We start from the raw sequence: 22,782 nt of genomic DNA on the forward strand, positions 1-22,782 counted from the left end.
TGCCATATATGTTATTTGTTATCAGCAAAACCTGCTGTGTTGTTTGAATCCCCAGCTGTGTGTGTCGCCTCTTGTGTGAGCGCCTATCTGTGTCCTGCATATGTGATTCGACTAAAGCCACCTCATCCTCACACACACACACACACACACACACACACACACACACACACACACACACAGGAGAAAAAAAAAAGAGAGCTAATACTTGTTGTTATTTAAACACCAGAGCAGATAGGCGGCTGAACAATAATTATTTTCTGGAACAATAATTATTACCATTTAATTCTGTTGTTTACCATTTTGCCCGGTGGCCCCTCTTTAAAAGCCAGCCTCTATCTATAATGGCGAGCCCTTGAGCAGAACTGCATTTAAGACAAATATCAAATAATTAAAAATGAAATAATTGAAAAATAAAAGTGCTGCTTTTTTGTGTGTGTGTTTTAACATTAATTGCCAGCGAAACATGTGAGCCGCTCGTTCCCAGAAGACCATTCTTCGGTCGGGTTTGGTGTCAGATTTCCGATTTTTCCATATTTTGCTTCTGAATTCATGTTTTACAATGACATGGAGTGATTGCTTGGAGTTATTTTGTCCAAACAGAAGCATATTTCAGTTGGAACAAAATGTAACAAATTTCCAAAAACCTCATCCATGGTAATAGATTATGGTGTTCCACTGCTGGACTGGTAAAACCACTCACATTGTTACTGTTGGTACATCATAGTTGTCTCTAAATTGTTGCTTAACCTGGTGTAACCTCTTTTGCACCTCATAGCTAATGAAAAATACAGCAAATTGGAAGAACCTAATGCAGTTTAATGCATCATTTTATGATTTGCTTTATTTTGTCAGTGTCAATGAACTGTTGAAACTCAATTTTTCTCTATTTTTTAACAGCATATAAACAATAAACAGAGATCACCTCTACAATGGTATAATCTGTCAGAGATCTGTGATATTGCTCTGTATGTTTGAGGGGATTACAAGGCAGATCGCAGGATTACACAATTAAAGCCTGTCTGGGGGACAATGTGATGACACAATCACCAGGTACACACACACACACACACACACACACACACACACACACACACACACACACACACACACACACTGGGACTCAAACATGTGTTCCCTGACAGTGAAAAGTCATGCTGATGCAGGAATATGAGGATAAAGTATCCCATTCTGAATGACCAGTGCATAAAGGAACAACAAGAGAACAACCAATATAATGGAAGGGAAAATTCGTGGTTAGCAAAAGCTGTTTTGCGCCTGGGTAGAGTTTTTGAAGTTTTCCTCTGAGCAAGACAGCTGAATAAAGACAAGCAGGAAAATACGAAGAGCGTTTTAACTAAAGGACGGGACAGAAACGGTGCTCTAATGCGATGATCTCATGTTTTAACAGTTCTCACTGGGACAATAACAGCAGCGTTTACACATCCACATTTGCAAAGACACCTGCTGATTGACATCATAGTTGATGAGGTCACCAGTGGCCATCTTCCTCTTCTCCTCTCTCGTCCACCCCCCCCACCCCCCCACGTTTGATTTCTGTGGGAAACCAAACTGTCTCCACTCTCCTTTTTATTCACCTCCTCCATCCTTGTGTCTCTGCGCCACTCTCTATGCAGCCTGGTGATTAAGCGGTAGATTAACCTCGAGTCTTCATCAATAATGGACGAATAGAAAAAGCCCCGGTTGTTCCGCTTCCTGTCTGCAGCACTAATAGAGCCCTTAACGTTCACATTAACATAGCCCTTGTTTACTTGGGCAGATGGACAGACAAGTCAGAAACAGGGAAAGGCGAGACACATAGATGCATCACGTGCAGCGCAATGGATATAAATGACATAGCCAAAAGTATGTGGACACAAGAACATTACACCAATATGGGGTTATTGAATCATTTGACTTTATCCTGTAGGTGTTGAATGGGGTGGATACCAGTCAAAATTTCTTACACTACAAACTCTGAACACCGTTTGCTTAATTGACCTTGCTTTCTGCAGAGATTTTCAGGTCTGAACAGGGGCGTGTGTGCACTTTTGACCATATGTGGCATGTTGATCAGATTCAAGCTGCTGCTGTAACCAACAGGTTGCGAGTTAGAGCCCCAGCAGTTGCCAGAATTTGCCTTGCTGATGTGTCCATGAGTAACGCATTCAGTCCTTCCCCGTCAGTCGCTGCATGTGAGCTCCAATAAACTGTGAATGTCCAAACATGGACAATTTTTTTCATTGGCACTGATCTTTTCAAATGTGCTCATATCATTTAGGACGTGACAATGAGGAACTGAAGTTTTTGTTGAAAAATAAGCTTTCACACACACACATATACAGAGCGAGACAATACTGAGTACAGGCCTTATGGGACGACATTTGTGGTAATTCATTCAGAATCCATTTTAACGCATTGTGCAGGCCTAAGTGCCAATCTTCCTTTTTGGTGAGTTTCCATGATTTTATGTCCCATATAAAACGATGCAGTTTCCTCCACAATGGCCTATTTAAGTTACATTACCGCCAAATATTCCCCAGTAAAGAAAATTAAGCCGTGATACTGTGAGATCATCTCGGTTAGTTATCTTCTCCCCGCCGAGATGTGTCGCCTTGACACCCCGCGGAGAACTGAATGATTCTCTTGGACGAGCGATAATAGTCTTATACAGAGTGTGGCTTGCCTATGATCTCTCTCTCTCTCTCTCTCTCTCTCTCTCTCTCTCTCTCTCTCTCTCTCTCTCTCTCTCTCTCTGCCTCTCTTTACAAATCTGATCCAACAAAAATAAGTTGTATGTTCAGTGTCGTATAATGCTGTTAACCGTAATTAGGCGTACAGCGGCTGACGGAAGACAAACAGTGTTGTATCTATGATTGCTTGAGCAACTTTTACCAAGTTTGAGTCACAAAGACACTCATGAAGCAGTGTGAACATCCTGTAATAACAAGCTGACTGGATTTAGGTTGGAAGAAGTCTTCCCAGCTGCCACTTTATTTACTTTCTACTTTCAAGTTGCTCTGCTTAACAGCATCAGGTAAATCTGCATAATGTAATGATCAACTCGGGTATTGCATTGCTAAATCCTCTTTTGATGCAATCAGAGATTATTTTTATAAACACATACGACACACGCAAACAACAGAAGTGTACAATTAGTTCTACAGACTTATTACTATTTCAAAAGCAGCACAGTCTTTCTCGAAACATCAATCCGAGCTGCATTACAGCGATAAAACATTTAAAGAACCGGACCAGTGGTTTAACATGTTTTAGCCCATTAAGCTCAAATTGTATGGTGTACGTTACGTTATTGCCGCCAATTTTCTATAGCGTACCATAAAGTTTTTAATAGATTTCCTGGCTTAGATTGATATCAGAGCTTTCCCACAAGCACTTGAACATGGAAACAAGAAAGTGTTGTCAAAACACTTCGAGTCCATTATGAAGAGACGATAATGAAACTTAATGTGAATGAAAATAAAGTCAACTAGATGCTCGCCGGAATGGATTTGCCACATCAAGCATCTTTCAGAGCCGCTATCTGTGTGAAATTGTCCATCCGTGTGTTGGAAATTGTGAAACTCGCACTTTTGCTCGTTTACCACTGTGCTACTGAGACATGTGGATCAACTTGTCCTTCCTGCTTTGACAAATCTGTTCCACACATTCAGCCAGTTTGAACAAATTCATACTCTCACACATCAAGATGAAGCACATGAAGACAGTAGTTGATACAAAACCTCAACACTTCATAAGAAACGCAGTGAAAATAGCCTAAATATGGAATGTTTGTATAGTCCAAACTGGTTCAGGCATGTAGTGTGCTCCCTCTTCTCAGACACACACACACACACACACACACACACACACACACACACACACACACACACACACACACACACACACACACACACACACACTGTAGCCCACCCCCTCTGACCTTGCAGGCTCTTGGCTTGCCTTTAAAGCGCACTGTAGCGCCCAGCAGTCTGTCTGCACCGGAGCTAATTGGCTTCAGCTCAGTGTTCACTGTTAACGTCTCATTACTCATTCCACTTAGAATAACTTCCACAAGTTTGCTTGTGTTCAGGGGTCATTAAAAGTCAAGCAAGCCTTTAATTACGAACCCGGATTGTTCAGTAAGTAAAGTTGCATCTCCCAGCAGCTCTGAATGTACAGTATCCTGACTCAGTCCCGTTCAAAATCACTCGTGCAACACAAACACAGTGGACGGGGAAAGAGTCCACATGTCATTAAACGACGAATGACAAACATTAATCGTAGAGTTTGTTTCAACTCTTTATTTTACTGGTCTGCTCCATTAACATTGTGAGCTGAGACAGAGTAGATCACCAGTTGCCATCTCAGAGGAAGGTTCGCTTGTGCTGAAGTGGAACAGGTTAATTAAATTAAGGTGGATGGGTTTTGTTTTTTCCCTTTTCAAAACACTGCAGGGGTATTTTGGAACAGACAGGCTTCCATAACCAAACTGTCAGGGAGAGTCTCTGACTGACATCTCTGGAGATACAGATGTGGAGCAGGTGAAACCCACAGTGCTGTTAACCTACTCTCACATGAACCTGCAACCACATGAGTCCAGTGCCATGATAGGATTTCTGAAATATTCCCGAAGGGACCTGATGTGTTCTTGTAATATTCTTTTTTATATTTCTGCCACGATTAATTGTCTTTCTAAACTGCTCCGGTTTTATTATTTCATATTTGTCACAACAGGTTTTTGCTTATATTTCTTTATTTATTTTTTAATCTTGTGTTATTGTGCAGCAACTACACCATTTTTATAGTTGGGGAGGAAACGCACACACACATGCACGCACACACCAGTGAGCCACCCCCCCCCCCCCCCAAAAAAAAAAAAAAAATCTGATCTGACGTCTGGATTTTTAAGTAATTTGAGGGATTAAAAATCAAAATGCACTCTAATCTTTGACCTCCCTCCATAGCTTACCTCCAGTACATTATGGTCAAATTAATTACTATGGAGAAACCTGAGGAAAAAGCTCATTACTTTATCTTGAATAATAAACAATATAAAAAAAGTAAATGAATGAATAATATCCTATGGGGCCTAGACATTCAATTAGAAACGATTAAGGGCCCATAGTGCAGTTATGGTTGATAAAAAACACTCAGCTTCTGTGAACATTGCATGCGTTTTTTCGAATAATTTTCCAATAATTCACTCTGGCTAATGTTCCAGATCTTCGATGAAATACGGGAATCTTTAGTGGTTGGTCTGCCGTGCTAATTGGTACAACCGCCTCAGGCGAACACACATCCAACCAACTGAGGACAGCATCCTCCACAGGGCTGCGTCTGTCTGTGGGAACATGTAAAAATAGAAAGATGACAAATAAAAGCGAAATTAGAACAGATGGGTGCACATGCACACGCTAGGAATATTACGCATGTGATGCACGTACTTGGAACTTTTGAAATAATACTATAAATAAAACGATAATTGACCAATATGTTATAATAATAATAATAATAATAATAATAATAATAATAATAATAATAATAATAAAGATTTAATCGATGCATTAATAGTGGAATAAAACAGAGAGTGATGATGACCCGCGTGCATGGTGGCACAGCGGGGCGCGCACTCCTCTCCAAATCCACAATATGTTTTTTTTTTTTGTTTTGTTTTTTTTCCCCCCTCATCAAGAGGAATTGACTTAAAAACGACGTCCATACTCGTCATTGCCTCCAGTGTCTGTGAGACGTGTGTTAATTGTAATGCACAGTAAATTCTTCGCCGCAGATGAGCAGAGGACTCTTATTCAGTAAAAGACGCGCGGCATTAAGTAAGGATTAAAACTGGGGCGAGCGGGGCGACTGTTAACCGTACTGTAGCCCACATCTGCCTTTAAATCCACAAAAGATTAATAAAAGCACTGGTGGGTTGTTACAGGATGGGCTGGAATATGTCCCTTGGCATATGGTTAAATACCGATTGTCGTATATTTGGAATATATTTGAACAATTTGAAATGCGGCTGGAAAGGCTATCAGTGAAAGACCGTTATCAGACGATATCATATGATTAAATTGTTGAGGGGAAATTCATTTTTGGAAAATAGTTCAGTTCTAAAAATCAAATCGATGCTGTGTGGTGATTCAGGCTTGCTCCAGTGCGTTTTGAGAAAAGGAGGTGATGCATTTGAGCATGGTAATCACTCACCTGGGGCATGTTTCATCTATTGACAGATTTGCTGTTAAATGTCTCAAGCTCACTTAGTGTTGTAGCTCTTCATTTATTATGTCTCTCTCCTTCTTTCTCTCTGGTTTGACCCTTCGAGGTCACACAAGCAATTCTTTTTTTAAACGCATGATTAATTTCTCAGTAGGGCGACCGGCTAATGCATTATGAAAAAAGTGAAATGTATTCCAAAGGGGCTAATAGCGCTATTGTATTCCTATAAGCCTTTTCCTGCTTCACATGGTTTAGACATGCTCCGCTTTTGATAACATGTCAGAGGCATCTTTCTCAGGGAGAGAGAGAAAGTTGTGCATCATTAGGCCCTTTAGAAAAGCGGGTTCATTATGGTGGTTTAAAAGCAGGGAATTCGCCGGTCGACTAATTGAGATTTTATTGGAGACGTCGGTGTAGCCATAAACCAAGTTCATTCTTTCTTATTATTGTATCTGAAAAATCGCATGGCTCGGTGAGAGTATCAAAGCTTGCAACGAAGGAATAAACAAATTAATAAAACACATTCACATAGAAAAAAAAACATTTTACACACAGGTTGACTTCCAAATGTGGACTAAAAACTTTTAGAAACATCTGCCCCTGAAGGCTGAACCTTACAAACCTCTCATAAAAACAGTCATGTGGCTATAAACTGATCACTGAAGTCTTTATCGGCTGTATCTCAGAACTGTGTCGACATTGATTTTGTCGGTACGGAAAATAATTATTTATTATCTCTTAAAGCTATTTTACCTTTTTTTTAATATATCCTATTATCATCTCCTCTCCTGGCTCTATTGTGACGTCACTCGTTTCAATAGCTGCGGCCCGTGCGTGGCTCGCGCCCGTCGCGCCTCCCCCTTGTCCCATCGCAGCCAGTTGTTCCCGTGGCGTCCGTCCGCGAGACAAAAGCACGCGCGCTGACAACCTAAATTGGTTTGAAACGGAGCAGATGGGGCTCATGCTCTCTTACGCACACGCACACACACACACACGCGCACACACAGGAGCTGCTCGCACACATTACGCACAGATTTAAGACTGAGCGCAAAAGTGACCCAGTCATGTTCATCAAGATTCTATGGAGACAAGATTGGGTGAGAATAAAATATAGCCAGTTTCATATCCAACAGCCTTTTAACGTCATTGAGAGCTGCTTAAACAGATACATTTAGAATAAAAAAAAAGTTGGATCAAATACTTTTTTTTTTTTTTTTTTTTTACTTTCAGTGTTTTTGTGAGTTTTGAGTAATTTTTATCGATGATCTAAGATGAGTTTCCTGTTTGAGAGTCTGAAACTGTTAAAAAAGGAACTTCTGACATCCTTAAATGAATGGCTGAGGTTCACTCACTCTAACCTGTGTCCACCTGCTTTTTTAAAGTCTTACCAAGTTATCACAAAAGTAAAAAAATAAAATAAAATAAAATAGACAAATTAAAGTAACATTGCAGACAGCACATTGATGAAGAAATCCTTAAATGGTTATGCAGGGCAGTTTATTTCAGACTGTGCAACAGAAATAATCTTACATTAGTCATGCCAGCTGCCTCGTTGGATCCCTGCTTGTTGTGATCCCATGGTAATTATTTAAACTTCAGTCTGAATGCACGCAGACCTCAAAACAGCAGTGATGATATGCTTCATGCAAAGTTATTCCAACCTCAGCCCTGTGGAGAAAAATGCACTCATGTCTCATCAAAGAGCATGCTTTTCAGAGAAGTGTCCAACAGTCCCCTTCTTTAGAGTCCAGTCAGAAACTGACACAAAGACACGTGAGTCTTGTCTGACAAGCATGCATTTGCACTGTGAAACCAGCATCCTATCTGAAGTAAAGGAGTAAAGTTCTCCATTTTTCACCCCAGACATGAAACATGGGCCACGGAAGAATTTGTCCTGAAAACAACTTCATCAAGTTGTTTTAATTAACAAGGACACAGGATTCGGGACACCGCTTCATCGCGTCCCCGTGCAGAGACAAATGAGATCCTTTCTCGCATCCTTCAGCCATTTGCTGATGACTGTGAGGCAGCTAATATCTGGGTTATAGACTTCATATTTAGGTCTGTGCCTTCATATCTGTAATTTGCCGACATATTTTTAGTGGAAGAAGTAATTGAGCAGCAGGAGCAACATGCCTGGTTTAAGAGCTCGGAGCAGGGGTGCAGCTCAGAATTCCTGGGCCCCTTGAGAGAACACTGATCTGGACACCCCATTTTGTTCACTGAAACCATCTTAAACTGCAATTTTTAAGGCCCATAACTGCCTTTTACAGCACTGGGCGCTAGCTGGAAGCTTCTCTGACCCTCACTTATAACAGATGATACAGGCTACAGCAGTATACTTCCTGCTGCCTTTCACCTCCAGGGAACAACCTGCACATGCACGGAGAGTCATATCTGGCAAAGCTTCCCAGCGTTGAATGTGGGAATCAGCTGTCCTGACTGACATTATTCTGATCCCCAGACTGCCTGCCTGCCTGCCTGCCTGCCTGCCTGCCTGCCTGCCTGCCTGTCTGTCTGCCTGCCTGCCTGCCTGCCTGCCTGCCTGCCTGCCTGCCTGCCTGCCTGCCTGCCTGCCTGCCTGTCTGTCTGCTGTCTCAGCTTCTGCTTTTTCTTCCTTTGGCCCCCACGGTCAGGCTAATGTTTGACTCCACACTGTGTCAGTGTTTAAAAGCCACATTTCAAATGCCGAGCTCTTCTGCTGCCTGTGTCTGCTGCCAGCATCGCTTTTATCAGCTTGTTGGTAATTAATTTGCAACTCAGGGGTTGTGCATCAAAAGTCACACTCCTTTGTTGTTCATTCCAGGATTTCCCAAACTGTTAAATGTCAACGACACCCCCTCACCCAGAGCACTTACAGTCACCCACCAGACAGCCATCTGATGGCGACAGCTCCTACTGTAGTTATGGCTGGTTGTGGAGCTGTGTGCAGTGTCAAATTAATTTAAAATGAATATTCATTAAGTCACTAATATGGTGAGTAAATTAGCTAAAATATTGCTAATCATAAATTCTGGGATGGGTCTACTGTGTTGTCATTAGCGATAGTGTTGGAGGCTATTTGGTGTTTCATCCTCTGAGACTTCAGGAGGGTCATTTCGTGCACGCGCCGTGTATGCATAGACCAGACTCGTGCGTCCTTCATCCGTACCGTCCATCCGTGCTCTTAGTTTGACTTTTACAGCATTTGAATGGCAGTTAGCAAGACGTCATTTTAGCGCGCTGGACTGTGCAGTACAGCGCGTGAGCGAGAGGAGAAATAAAGTAATAAAGTGTACGCGTGTGTGCGTGTCTCTGTGTGTGTCTGTCCTGTATGGTGGGCTGAGCTCGCGCTACACGCCAATCAAACGCAAGGCAGGTGCGTGGGAGAGAGAGAGAGAGGGAGAGAGAGAGAGACGGATTAGGAGGGCGCGTGGTGTCTCTGAAAAGCGAATAAAGCCGGCGCGAGCGTCGCAGTTTACTCACCTCTCTCGAGCGGCTCACTCGACTCTTGGAGACAAACGCTGGTGCCGCTTCTATGCGTTCCCCGGATATAATTCAGTGAAACCGGTTAATTTACGTGATAAAAATGAGTTTTAAAGTGATGTGTAGGATGAATCGGTGTCTCTCGTGACGGGGATATTTTTTTTCTTTTTTGACGCTGCGACCGTTTTGGGATTATAGCTACTCGAGAGTAAGAGGTAAGGAGTGCTCCACTGTTACTGCGGTAAAGTTGGCTGACATGTTAAAAATGTACCCTCTTAACGAAAAGTGTGCGGGATAGAAAACAGAATTCCAAAAATGACTTAAGGAAGAAAACGCTTGAAAAGATGTGTGAACAGTTCACATTCCGTTGCATTAACCGTAATTCAGAATGACAGAGTAGCTATTATTATTATTATTATTATTATTATTATTATTAATAATAATTGTATTATTATTATTATTATTATTATTATTATTATTATTTTCGGGTCTATTTCTTGTTCCTTGATAAGCAAAGCCCTCCTCTTTAATATTGCTCCTTGTAAGTTGAACATGATGTCCAACTAAACTGGCAAGCGTGCCAGTTTAATTACGGCCTGTACTTTTACTTTGCCAGAAATTAAACTTTGGCTGTACTGAAATGATAAAAAAATGTAAATAATTCAATGTATACCGTAATTTGAAGCCAAACTCTGAACGCTCGAGTTCGAGTGTTAGTTGTTGAATTGTTTCACTTGTTCTTGCATACTGCTCCTCCTCAGTCAGTTTGTATGGCCATTAGTCCATATTGTGCTGTTCCAGCTCAAAACACACCTGTCTGTTTATAAAATAGATACAGAAATAAATAAAATTCTTATAATTCTCTATTATAGCTTGCAGTTGGGCCTATAGTAGTATAATTAGCTAGTAGTTTAATTGAATAGCTATAATGTGGAAGTAATTGCAAGTGATTTTTTATATATATACATAAACATTTCCTGAAATTACTGAAAAAAAAAAATTAAAGCAGTTTCTTTTTTCTTTTTTTTTTGATTGTTGTGTTTTTTTGTTTTGAAAACATATCACACATGATGTATAAAAAAGATTTGATATTGTTGTGCTGTAGGTAAAATCAAAATTTCTAAAATGCAAATTTCAGAAGTTTTCATTTTTATGTAATATATTCACCACTAAGTAGATTGTTACTGTAATGTAAAACAGGTGCTTTATATTGTACATTCAAAGCATTACATCGGCCTAATTTGTGGAAATAACAGCACGATAAGTGTCACCCAGCCCATGAAAATGTAGTTAAAAATACTTTCTCTTCACATTGAATTCATGGCAATGCTTTTGATAATATATGGAAATAAATAAGAAGACTTTTAAAAAAGATGAAGGGATACAGGATTTAAACTTAATAGGAAAATTAACATAATAGTCATAAAATTGTCTGATTGTAGCCAAAAACTGCCACATTTCGGCCCATGTTTTATCGAGCACTGGTGGGATGAACTTTGTGGGTTACACCATTTTCTAGATTTAAAGGACATTTTATTATATCAAAACTCATAATTTAAACATTAATTTGTGCCTTTATGTTTGGGGAGAAATCTGGATAATATTGCACTTTCATTGTTAATTATTTTAGAACAGTGTGCTATTATCCTCTTTCACAGTTAGATCAGTGGTCAGCTGCCGTTGAAAACACACACAATCGAACACACTCATTACTTCAGAGCTATGAACGGAGAGCTATCATCGTAGCAAAAATAAATGAATTGACTGACTTTCCTGATTTAATGTTTTTTAAAATGCAGAGGAGCTGCATGGAACAAGCATCTCTTGTCTTGGTATTTGCTGTCAACCAAACGCTTAGTATCACAGAACAATGATACTTAAGCATAACATTTTTCTGCACTGCATTTTTCTGAATTTTTTTAAACTTCTCTTTTGATGTTGTATTTCCAAATTTAGACATACTTGTCATAAATTGGGAATCAGATACATTTAATTTAAATGTGTTTGATTTTTTTTTTTTTTTTTTCTTTTTCCGAGTAGTTTTTGGGCACAATTATGTGATTAAATGAAATTAGAATACATAATATGAAATATCTAGATAATTACTATTAATTCTTATTTTTATATTATATTTTAATACAGAGATAAAGGATATGTGTGTGTGTGTGTGTGTGTGTGTGTGTGTGTGTGTGTGTGTTTAAACTTCAACATTAAGGATTTTTTACGATTGATATAAATCAATACATCTGGATTTCTCTTTCTTCCCTTCAGGTCGTTCTACAAGCAGTTTTCCTCCAAGAATGGACAAGACCCATCTTTCGAGCTCCAATGACATCATAATGACAAGCTCAACAGCCCCCTACCAGCAGGAACCCCTGACTCCACCCAGACCCAGCCATCTCCACTCCTCATCCTCTTCACTATCCTCCCCTTCTCCATCCTCTTCCTCCTCACCGCTCAAGCCCAACCAGGTTGGCCAGGTCATCCTGTACGGCGTTCCGATTGTATCGCTGGTCATTGACAACAACGAGAGACTTTGTCTGGCGCAGATTTCCAACACACTCCTCAAGAACTACAGTTATAATGAGATCCATAATCGGCGCGTGGCGCTGGGTATCACCTGTGTCCAGTGCACTCCAGTTCAGTTGGAGATTCTTCGTCGGGCCGGCGCCATGCCCATCTCATCACGCCGCTGTGGCATGATCACCAAGCGTGAAGCCGAGCGCCTCTGCAAGTCCTTCCTGGGAGAGAACTCGCCGCCCAAACTGCCCGACAACTTTGCCTTCGATGTGACGCATGAGTGTGCCTGGGGTTGCCGTGGTAACTTCATCCCGGCACGCTACAACAGCTCCAGGGCCAAATGCATCAAGTGCTCCTTCTGCAACATGTACTTCTCCCCGAATAAGTTTATTTTCCATTCCCACCGCACGCCAGATGCCAAATACACCCAGCCTGATGCTGCCAACTTTAACTCTTGGCGACGGCACCTCAAACTCTCCGACAAAATCCCAGCCGAAGAGTTAGTTTACGCATGGGAAGACGTCAAAGCTATGTTCAATGGAGGAAGCCGGAAGAGAGCGCTGCCCTCTTCAGCCCACTGTTCCTCCATGGGCTCGATGAAGACTCTCCCAGGTTCGGTGGTGCCTCACATGATGGGACCTGACCTGGGTGCTCAGAAAAGAGCCCGCTATGAAGATGAGGACGATCTGGACGGAGGCAGTCTGTCTCCCCGTAAGACACCTCGCAGCTACCCTGTCATCCCTGTCCCGAGCAAAGGCTTCAGCATGCTGCAGAAGTTCCCTCCCACATCGCTCTTCCCCTCACCTTACCCCTTCCCAGCATTTGGCCTCTGCCAGCAGAAAAAAGATGACAGTGATGTTTCAGGCGGGCAGAAAGGAGCAGGGTTGTCGGGTCTATTGTGGCCTGGGCGTAAAGACACTTTTTATCCTCCTTTCTGCATGTTTTGGCCGCCAAGAGCAGCAGGAGGAATCCCTGTCCCCACCTACCTCCAGCCTCAGCCCAGCACCCTCTCTTCCCTGGCAGACAACCCCTCTCTTAGACAGGCCTTTTTGGATCTTTCGGACCCCAGTGAGCCAGGAGCTGTGGCTGGTAATGGAAACAGTGTTAGTTCAACCATGGCCCCTGGCAGTGGGGCCACCACACCCAGATCTGCGCTGTTTGACCCAGAGTGCACAACAGTAACCCCTGACCTTCGCCCTGTGACATCAGAGGGTTGGCTCAAACTTCTGGACACCCCATCCATCCAAACCAGGAAGCCAAGCTATGGTTCAGCCTTCCGCCCCGTCATTAAGGATGCTGAAAGCATCGCCAAGCTCCACAGCAATGGTGGAGGAGTCTCTGGGGCAACGGATGAGGATTTTGGGGTTGTGGTCACCAGGTCAGACCGCCACCAGCGGCTATCACCCAGCAGCAGCTGTAGCTACGGAAGCGAAAGCGGTGGAGAGGCAGAGGGAGTGGAGAGTGAGGAGGAGGGGGAGGTGGATGTGGAGTCGTCGAAGCAGGAGGATGAGGAGGAGGACGCAAGCTTTACAAACAGGCCGTCACAGACTCAAACCAACCTGTACCTCTCTGCGCTGAGCGACAATCCTGGAGAGGAGAGGGGGAAGGAGAGAGGGAGTGGCACCGTGTATAACAGCACCTCCCCTCCCTCCTCCTCGAACCTCATCCAGCAGGAGTCCCCCAGCCTGCCCGCCTCCCCTCCTGCCAGCCTGCCTCTCTCCGGCTCTACCCCACCCCACCGAGAGGACCCAGCTTACAAAAACGTAAATATCCCCCCAGGCCACTTTAGCTAATTATTATTTAAATGGTGCTGCAGTCAGGCAGTGATGTGATCTGCATACGCAGATTGATAGGCTGGTTCCTCCCTGTAGAAATTGAAACAGTCACCCCACTCTGATCCTGGCTAATAGGCCCAGGTGTGGATTGTTTAATGGCCACGGTGTGTTTGTTCTCCCTCTGTCACCTCAGCCTGTTAGGGCAAGTCTAATCTTTAACCTGTCGACTCCCACATTAACCAGGCCTCCGAGAGAGGAGGAGGAGGAGGAGGGAGGTAGAGTTATGAGCAGCCTTTTTAAACCAGACCAAGTTAAATCATTGATTGAGTAACATACTATAAATACATCTCAGGGGGAAAGGGTTTAACCATATATTCCAAATTAGATCATAGCAAAGTGATGCTGCTGTTGGCTGCTAAAAAGAGAGATTGCATTTGCAAGTAATTAGTTAAATTTTGCTCCAAAAAAAAAAAAAATCCAAATGAATTAGAAAATGTAGCAGGTGCTTGAAATAAAAAAGAAATGCAATGTTGAAGAAGAAGAACAGCCATGAAATTAAAGAATCCAAATCAAACAGCCATTGCTCTGTCCTAGAACGTATGTTCTGATCTATTGTAATTGAGCTGAACAGGCACCGGTACCTAACTGGCTATATGTTGTTTGCAGGTTCACAAAAATAGAGACGAAGGACTCCCTGCTTACGCGACCAAAGACAACTCCAGCATTTCTGGTGAGCAGAGACATTTTAATTTTATTTTTTAAACATCCTTTGTCCATATTTTCTGATGCACAGGTTAAAAAAAGTCGTAGATTCCACACTAAACTAAAGATCAAATAATTCTTACAAATATAGTTAACACGGTACGGTGGCTCGCATCAAAAGTACAATTTTGTGAAATTCCCCTTTTTAAACTGTAAAATATAATTCTCTTGCATCATACACTATTTAGCATTTGCAAAATCAAAATCCATTTTCTCTTTCATATATATTGTAGAAAATTCGCTTTGCTTGCTATACTGTTTGCACGGCTTGTTTGACACAACATCTTTCTCCCTGCAGTTGTTTTACTACGTCTTGGTTTCATCAAATGTTTGAACAGGTTTTTTTACACCATTTCATCCAACAGCATTACACAACCTATTTCAGCAAACTGTTACACACTATCTGTTTCATCAGACGTCTGAGTCAGTTGTATTATAGCATATTTGTTTCATTTAGTGTCTGAGTGAGTGGTTTTATAGTGTCTCTGTGTCCCTGCGAGGCTCATATTCCTGTGACGTTTCATTTGCTCCTCTCATCTCCAGCTCTGACCCTTTCGCTGAAGAAAATGTCTCACAAACACACACATCCACGCGAAGGACACACACCATGCACACACTTAGTTATCTCCATGTGCCCGGATAACCAGCTCAACCAATGGGCCTTACTGAAACTCCCTTCCTGTCTGTCTCTCTGTCTCATTTTCTCGCAGATGAAAACAAAGAGCAGAATAGTTTCTTTGTACCAGAGAGTGAGACATCAGCGCCCGACTACTGGAGGGAAAACTCAGGTACAAACACTCGCTCAGGTTTTTTGTGGTTGTGGAGGAGCTGTAGACGGTGAACAACAGCTTAATGATTGAAGAGAAGACAGCGGAATTTTAAAATGCCATGTTAGGTGCTCCCAAAAGTACAATCATTAAAATGGCAAGGTTAATTCAATTTCTTCATTTGGTTTTACTCTAGTGTAATTTGAATCTCACATCGCAGAGCACATGTGAAGCCTGTATGAATCTATACATTGAATCATGATCAATCGTTTACATCAGGAAATAAAACACAATTAATACTTGCCAAGGCAAGTTATAATCTCTAATGATTCATCTACAAAGCAGAAAAATAATTTGTTTGCAGTCTGGAATTGAAATAATCATCAATGTTGAAAAGTAAGGCAAAACTAACTCATTATTTTATAGAATTTGTATTATATAATGGATTAAAAAGTTACATTTGACCTTCCCTGCTGCCTTCAGCACCCACAGTATGGTTGAAAATACTAAGTAAAGATTTTCATATATAAAACAAACAATGCTGATTACAAAAAAAAAACTCTCATTTGGAAAATAATATGACTTCACATACACGAGCTACAGTGGCATCTTTTCTTATTACACAGATGAGACTCGGAATACTTAAAGCTCCTCAGTCTTCAGCTTCATCCACCTCCATCTCCTCCTCCTCCTCTCAGACAGCGAGTTAAGGGATTCATATAAATACACAGAGATGAAACAGCAGTGGAAACCCGCCTCTGCCGCCACTCTGCCGCGGCTGCTCTCTTTAGCGGCGCTGTCGCCAGGGCTGTTACTCTTAGGGGGGCCGTTATAGTTCAACAAGAAAACATCAGCTCAGAGATAAGCAGCCGCGCTAGCAATCTCCATCCTAGACCCATATCGCCGTCGACATAATTGCCTCTTTTTTTTTTTCCTTCCTCAGCGCAAAAAAACCCTTTCCTGTTTGAAAAAGATCACAGCTTATTGCCTTTTTATATCTGTCAGGAAGACATTAAAAGTGCTTTATGACATCTGTGCCAACATTTATATCTCACCCCCCCCTCCCCGCTCCCTCAACCCCTACACACACACACACCGTAATGATCCCTGCGCATAATGTATAATGTATTTCGAAAAATTACACGAAACAAATTAAATGAGACCACCTTTCCCCTGATTGCCAAACGTCTCCCTGGGCGGTGGGAAGCTCTACGTGATTAGAAGGCCCGATTCCTCCGAGTCCCACCAACCCCCCTCCACTGTCTTTAAACTCTCCCTCTGTTTCTAGGGAGAAAAAATAATCTAATTTTCCATTTATGTAATGCAAACCGCCTTGGCTTTGACTATTCACGGTTAATTGACTGTCAAACGAGGTTGTTATCCTCGGGCACTGTCTGCAAATTTGCTTGTCAAATGAGACAGAGAGAGGAGAGGAGAGGAAAGGAGAGAGAGGAGAGGAGAGCTCTCTCTGCTCTAAATGGGAGAGAGAGGGAAGCATAGGGAGGCTTAAGGAGCCAGGATGTGAAATGACTGGAGGAGAATATACATATCGAGTTTGCTGGATCGCTTCATTTAAGGCGTACGATGCCTCATTGTCACAAGTCAGACGTTAGCACAAACACATTAATAAACGCAGAACAATATAGAGACTTTCCCGCTGGTGAATTTGAAAACGGCATGCGATGAAGATGAATAAAAAAAGAAAAGAAAGATGGAAGATGAGGGAAGTTTTAAAGCAACAAGTAGATTCCAGATTCCTCCAGCAGTAACAAAGCATCATGAAATGAATCTATGATGTTTTACATGAATTTACGCTTGTTCAAGCCTCATGCAGCCAGTGGTATCAATCAAGACAATTCTCCTGCCAAAAAATAAAAAGTTTGAGAGGACAGTAACGTGAAAGCCTGCCATTTTTGAGGAAAATTGGTGGAATTAGAACTTCTACTTTGCAGCACAGCAAACCTTCACTTCAGTTTTAGGAGCCAAAAAATCAATTTACTATTATTTCTGAATGTAAGTTGTAAGAAAACAATATGGTCTGACACTTAAAGAACATGTCAAAGTGAGTGCAATAAAAGTCTCCATCTACAGTGCTGTCAAATTGATACCACAAACTTATACTGACATCTTGAGGCCAAAGACTGAATCACAGCGCTCCTCTGAAGACTGATGATGATGGAGGGGGGCAAAAATTAAGAGAGAATACATACAGATACAGTCAGACAAGACTGGGAGTGTGATTATGCACCTCAGATATGTGTTGCATATGAAATATCCTGTCTGATGTAGTGGTAGAATCGAGTGGAATGACGCCTCTCTGTGCTGTAGCTGTCTCTGTCACTAAGTATAGCACATCTCTCCATGTTTTCAGGTGATCAAAGCCAAGGGGCCGCCTCTCCTGTGCCGCTGAAGAAGGACGTTGAGAACATGGAGAAGGGTAAAGATTGCTCATTTGAGTCACGCTGGTTGCGAATGAACATTCAGAGTGTAAGATGTATTTTGCTGCATTTATTTCTAGCGGACAATCCTTTTTTCATCTGTCCTCCTTCTCCTGCAGAGGAGCTCCAGAAGGTTCTGCTGGAGCAGATCGACTTCAGGAGGAGGCTGGAGCAAGAGTTTCACGCTCTGAAGGGCACCTCACCATTTCCTGTCTTCCGTAAGTCATTTTTTCCCCCTCACTTCGTTTTCCTTTTTCATACTCTGAAGGGCGACTTCCCCTTCTCTGTCTTTCTTAAGGTCTTTTCTATTTTCTCCTCTGTTCCTGTCTAGCCACCCAACCTCACTCCTCCCCTGTTTTTCTAAGTCTCCATCCTTCATCAGCTGCCTTTTCTAACTTTCTCCAAATGATAATGCTGCTCAGGCTAATCATAGACTGTTTCGCTAATTTCAGATAATTTCCAAGACCAGATGAAACGAGAGCTCGCCTACAGAGAAGAGATGGTCCAACAGTTACAGATGGTGAGACTACTAATGATACCATCAGTGCTGGAAAATAAATGTCATTTATTTGCCTTTAAATGACAAATAAACATCCTTTTAAGCCTAACTGTTTGCTTTGAAAACCAGTCTTAGTCATGATTTTGAGAGAGAATATAACTCAGACTAACTATGAAGCACATTTTAGTGAAATATAGGAACACTGACCGGTCGCATGAGGAAATGTGACATTAATAACTCAATTATCGCCACAACTATGGCAGACTGCAGACACAAATATGAAATCCTAAGCCACGCCTTCAAACTAAAACAGGAGTTAAATGAAAAATAAATAAAGCCCTCAATAGGATTCAACTGGACACTTCCGCTGTTGCTTATTTGTCCATCAAAAGACAGAGCCAATCATCTGGTTTGTCTTTCACGGGTGAGCGGCTCCTCTGCAGCCGTCTGCCGACTCTTTCCGTCGACATCAATCACCCGAGCAGCTGGCAGACAGCCTGACAGACGGCGTTTGTCTTCGCTTTCTGACACATGCAACAACTGTGCATGCTTGCGTGCACATGATCATGAACGCTGCACCAAGACACACGCAAGCGCCGCGCCGCTTCGTGTAACCACAAAGTCAGACGACTGAACGGGCATTTGCGGGCGTGTACGTGCACAGTGAAGTGCACGTGCACGCGTGGAACGCTCAGAATTGACAAATGCGTCTCGAACCAGCAGATGGATCTGTCTGGGAGTAATGACACATTAATTTCACACAGACATACAAATGAACTCCAACAAAAGTTTGGATTTATGTTGCTGCAACATGTTTTAGAATTTGATTGAATATCACAGCTGAACTTTACACATCTTGCTCAGATTTTTTAATTTCCCTTCAATATAATCTTGATTTTAGTCACAATAACTTCTTTTCACATGCTTTTGAGGCAAAGTAATTGTATTTGCACTCACATAATACGTTATTTTAAAGGGTCATTTTGCATGGAAAACCAGTCAAATGATTGTTTTGTTTGGCTGGCTTATGGGCTGATGAAAAATTATTTTGGCGATGTGTGTATCTTAAAATAGTGAAACTAACAATTTGGTGTGAAACGTGACATTTGATCAGCTACGAGGGTTATCCTAACATTTTCCAGGCCATATCAAGACCATATACTGTGCTGCTCTGTGCTGTGCAGCATATGAAAAACCTTCAGTATGTACTGTGTGTGCACATGTGTCCAAGTCTTGTTCAGGATTAATCTAACTTTTGCTTCTGACCTTTGCTTTTTTCCAGATTCCCTACGCAAACATCATCAGAAAAGAGAAGATCAGCTCCCATCTGAACAAGTAGATAAAAGGTGACTATTTTTAATGAATTTAATAATACAGCTTATTCCTGGGAAAATGTCAACACAGTTAGTAGTCACATGAGGATATAGATATTTGGTTATTTATAACATAGAGCAGCTAGAAAAAGTCAAGTTTAATTGCCTTAAAAACTGATTGTTTTTCAGGACTTTTTTAAAGTCACATTTAGCCTGAATTTGATCATTTACAACCAGACCAACAAACACTAACCAGCAAACGAAACTGGTTGTCCTAAATTACATCACTTTTTGCGACAGTGTAAAGCATGTTAAGTTTTACTTCACAGTGGCTTTCACTGCCTCACCCTGAACACTATCTGGAACCACTGGAACAGACTTTAAGCATCAAGACCAGCGTCAGTCTTTCAGGAACACTAAACCAGAGCATGCCACTAATATTGGGTTTTTATTTGTTGTGTTCACAGGCTGAGTCAACAAAATCCCACGCAAGAGGAGGAAGCTGCCTGGATTTCTGTGAATGTCCCAAGAATAATTAATAATAAAAAAAGAATAGTCTCACAACAGCTGATAGAGAACTACTGGAGACACAAACAGAGAGGACCATGACACTATATATTACATGCATACATTTCTTACATTTCTCTGGGACAGCGATGTTTCTGCCTCTGCAGTACAGCCTCTGTTAATAGCCCTGCACTGAAACTCTGCCTGATAAGAACACATCTGGACCAGTTGGTACTGCTGTGGTTGTAGCACACTGGTTAATGTTTCATCCCTGTTTCTGTTTTCCCTGGGTCCAGTTTGTCCCTCAAACTGACTGTACTGAAAGGGGCGCAAACTGGCGACATCAGGGAAACAGAATGACTCCTGCTTTCTCCTCATTGCTGCGCTGGCAGTCAGACTCAAAGCTTTACCCAACCAGGACCAAAGCAACCACACCCTTTCTTGTCTTTTGTGAATTTTAGGGCTGTTGAAGACCACCAGGAAGGCAGTCATGCTGTTCTGAACTTTTCCAAGCTCTTGCACGATAGAGAGCAAGAGGACAGAGTCATAAATACAGTAAGACTGTTCACAACTCTGACTGCTGCTGGCCCAACTGTACATACACCAGACTGTGGACGAGGACGGGCTTCACACTAAGATTGTTGCTGTCGTTATTATTGTTGTTTTCGTGGTGTCACCATATGGGGGAATCTGAAGAGAAACAAACACACCAGCCTTTATTTATTGGCAACATTCGATCCCAAAGGGATTCTGCTCATCATGTCCAGTTATGTTCATTGACCAAATGCAAATTATCGACACGGTCAGGGGTCAGCCATCGCTGAAGACATAGGTGGTGACTTGATGCACCCAAGTTTGGTCTGTTAGCTTGAATATGCCAGATGAAGAACAAAATAGAGGTGGAAATAAATGAAGTAAGGTGGTTTTTTTTTTTTTTTTTTTTTTTTTTTTTTAAAACCTAATGATGCAAATAGATTAGTATCAATACAGGGTCGTGTCGGAAAACGGATTCATGCTTTCAGCAGACTGAACACCGGCACAGCAGTTTGTGCTCACAGTTTGAATATTTGGGAGTGAATTCTGAATGTACAAAAAAAACCTACAGTATTATGTTCAGTACAGATGTTGCTACATCTTCACCTCTTCTACTGTTAATTTCTGAGCGCATCGAACAGCTGGAGGCACCCTGAAGGCACTTTTTTTCCTCCTCCACCCAGATTTTCTAACCATCCACCTCCAGGCTTCACTTCCACCCAGAGGTCAGGGCAGCATTGCCACGTTAGCTAAATCTGTTTGGGAAGTCACCAGATGATGAATACACATTTAAAGGCCAATTCTGTGTACTTGTTTGCTCTCCAAATGAGCGTCCAGGCCACAAGGAACAAAAGACTGAAGTTTGTCAGTGTTGTATATCTACCTGTAAATGATTTCACCTGACTGTATAACGTCATACGTGAGAATACTGAGCCTCGCGGTCAGTCTATCTATATGTGTTTGTTTGTTTGTTTATTTATTTATTTGAGTATTAGGGCTTAACACCCTGACTGTGAACATATTATTTATTCTAATGTTAAAAGAAAAAGGAGAAATGATGATGATGATGATGGTGCAGTCAAGTGTATGTCAGAAAGAATAAAAATGGGAACTCAGCCACCTTGTTTATAGAATGAAGTGAGCAATGGATAAAGTTGTCATTTACTAAGAGAAATGTTACCATTATAAACTGTCAATGCAGATGTATTTAAATATGTTCTTGTAGTTTCTCTACTATTTATGTGTAAATTAAAAGTCTATACAATAACCAGAATGTGGTTTCATGTCAAGGCCTATTTGCTAAATCCCTAATTTTTATGTTCTGACATCACTCACCATTTTGGTCATTTGATGCTCTTGAAACCAAAGGAGGCTTGTTTTCAGCTCTCTTATTTACGATAAATATAAAAACTGAAATCATGTTTTTTGTCAGGTTGATGTGGTCACTCATTCTCAGTTTCTCAGACGAAAGATAAAACCCAGCACTGATTGTGAACAAGCTTTACAACCAGCAGTCATTTGAGCAGACCACATGGCTTGGTTGCTTTGTGAGGGCAAAGGCGTTGAATTCATGTCATAATACAAAAATATTGGTGATTAATTATTTAATTTGTGCATTAAAAACAGATAACAAAAGTGATGCAGCGGTGTCAGAAGAGCTCAGTAATAGTTTTACTGGCTGGAAGAATTTATAGATAAATGATATTTAAAAAAAAAAAAAAAATGAACTGGTAAAATTCAGATGACCACCACAACACAATTGTTGTGTTATTATGATTATTAATCAGTTCTCGGAAGAAGTTAAAAAAAAAAGGGGGGGGGGAATGTTTTTCATAAGCTGAAAGAAATTAAAAATTAATCGACTAAAAAGGGAGGACACACAATGTGTAAATATGGCCTGATTAATAAATAAATACACATTCTTGAATAGATGCATATTTTAAAAGGAAAAGTCCTTTCACGAGACCATTTTGAAGCGTACGT

At 41.5% G+C, this 22,782-nt stretch overlaps 1 protein-coding gene across 1 annotated transcript; it reads left to right on the forward strand.

The window, feature by feature from the left end:
• Positions 1-11,966: 11,966 nt before the first annotated feature.
• On the forward strand, positions 11,967-22,176 carry skor2 (SKI family transcriptional corepressor 2). The gene is made up of 8 exons (XM_070988981.1): positions 11,967-13,967; positions 14,646-14,709; positions 15,452-15,529; positions 17,880-17,945; positions 18,066-18,164; positions 18,399-18,466; positions 19,728-19,791; positions 20,226-22,176. Exons 1-7 carry the CDS (start codon positions 11,985-11,987, stop codon positions 19,782-19,784), a joined length of 2,415 nt encoding a protein of 804 aa, XP_070845082.1. The 5' UTR covers positions 11,967-11,984; the 3' UTR covers positions 19,785-19,791; positions 20,226-22,176.
• Positions 22,177-22,782: the final 606 nt, after the last annotated feature.

The sequence above is a fragment of the Chaetodon trifascialis genome, chromosome 20, assembly GCF_039877785.1.
Source record: "Chaetodon trifascialis isolate fChaTrf1 chromosome 20, fChaTrf1.hap1, whole genome shotgun sequence".
Lineage (NCBI taxonomy): Eukaryota > Metazoa > Chordata > Actinopteri > Chaetodontiformes > Chaetodontidae > Chaetodon > Chaetodon trifascialis.

What these genes read in the sequence shown, in the direction of transcription:
- skor2 (XM_070988981.1), top strand. Translation starts at nt 11,985, where the DNA reads ATGGACAAGACCCATCTTTCGAGCTCCAATGACATCATAATGACAAGC. An exon ending in CGTTGAGAACATGGAGAAGG is followed by an intron (nt 17,946 to 18,065) that starts GTAAAGATTGCT and finishes CTTCTCCTGCAG; the next exon opens with AGGAGCTCCAGAAGGTTCTG. An exon ending in CTCACCATTTCCTGTCTTCC is followed by an intron (nt 18,165 to 18,398) that starts GTAAGTCATTTT and finishes CGCTAATTTCAG; the next exon opens with ATAATTTCCAAGACCAGATG.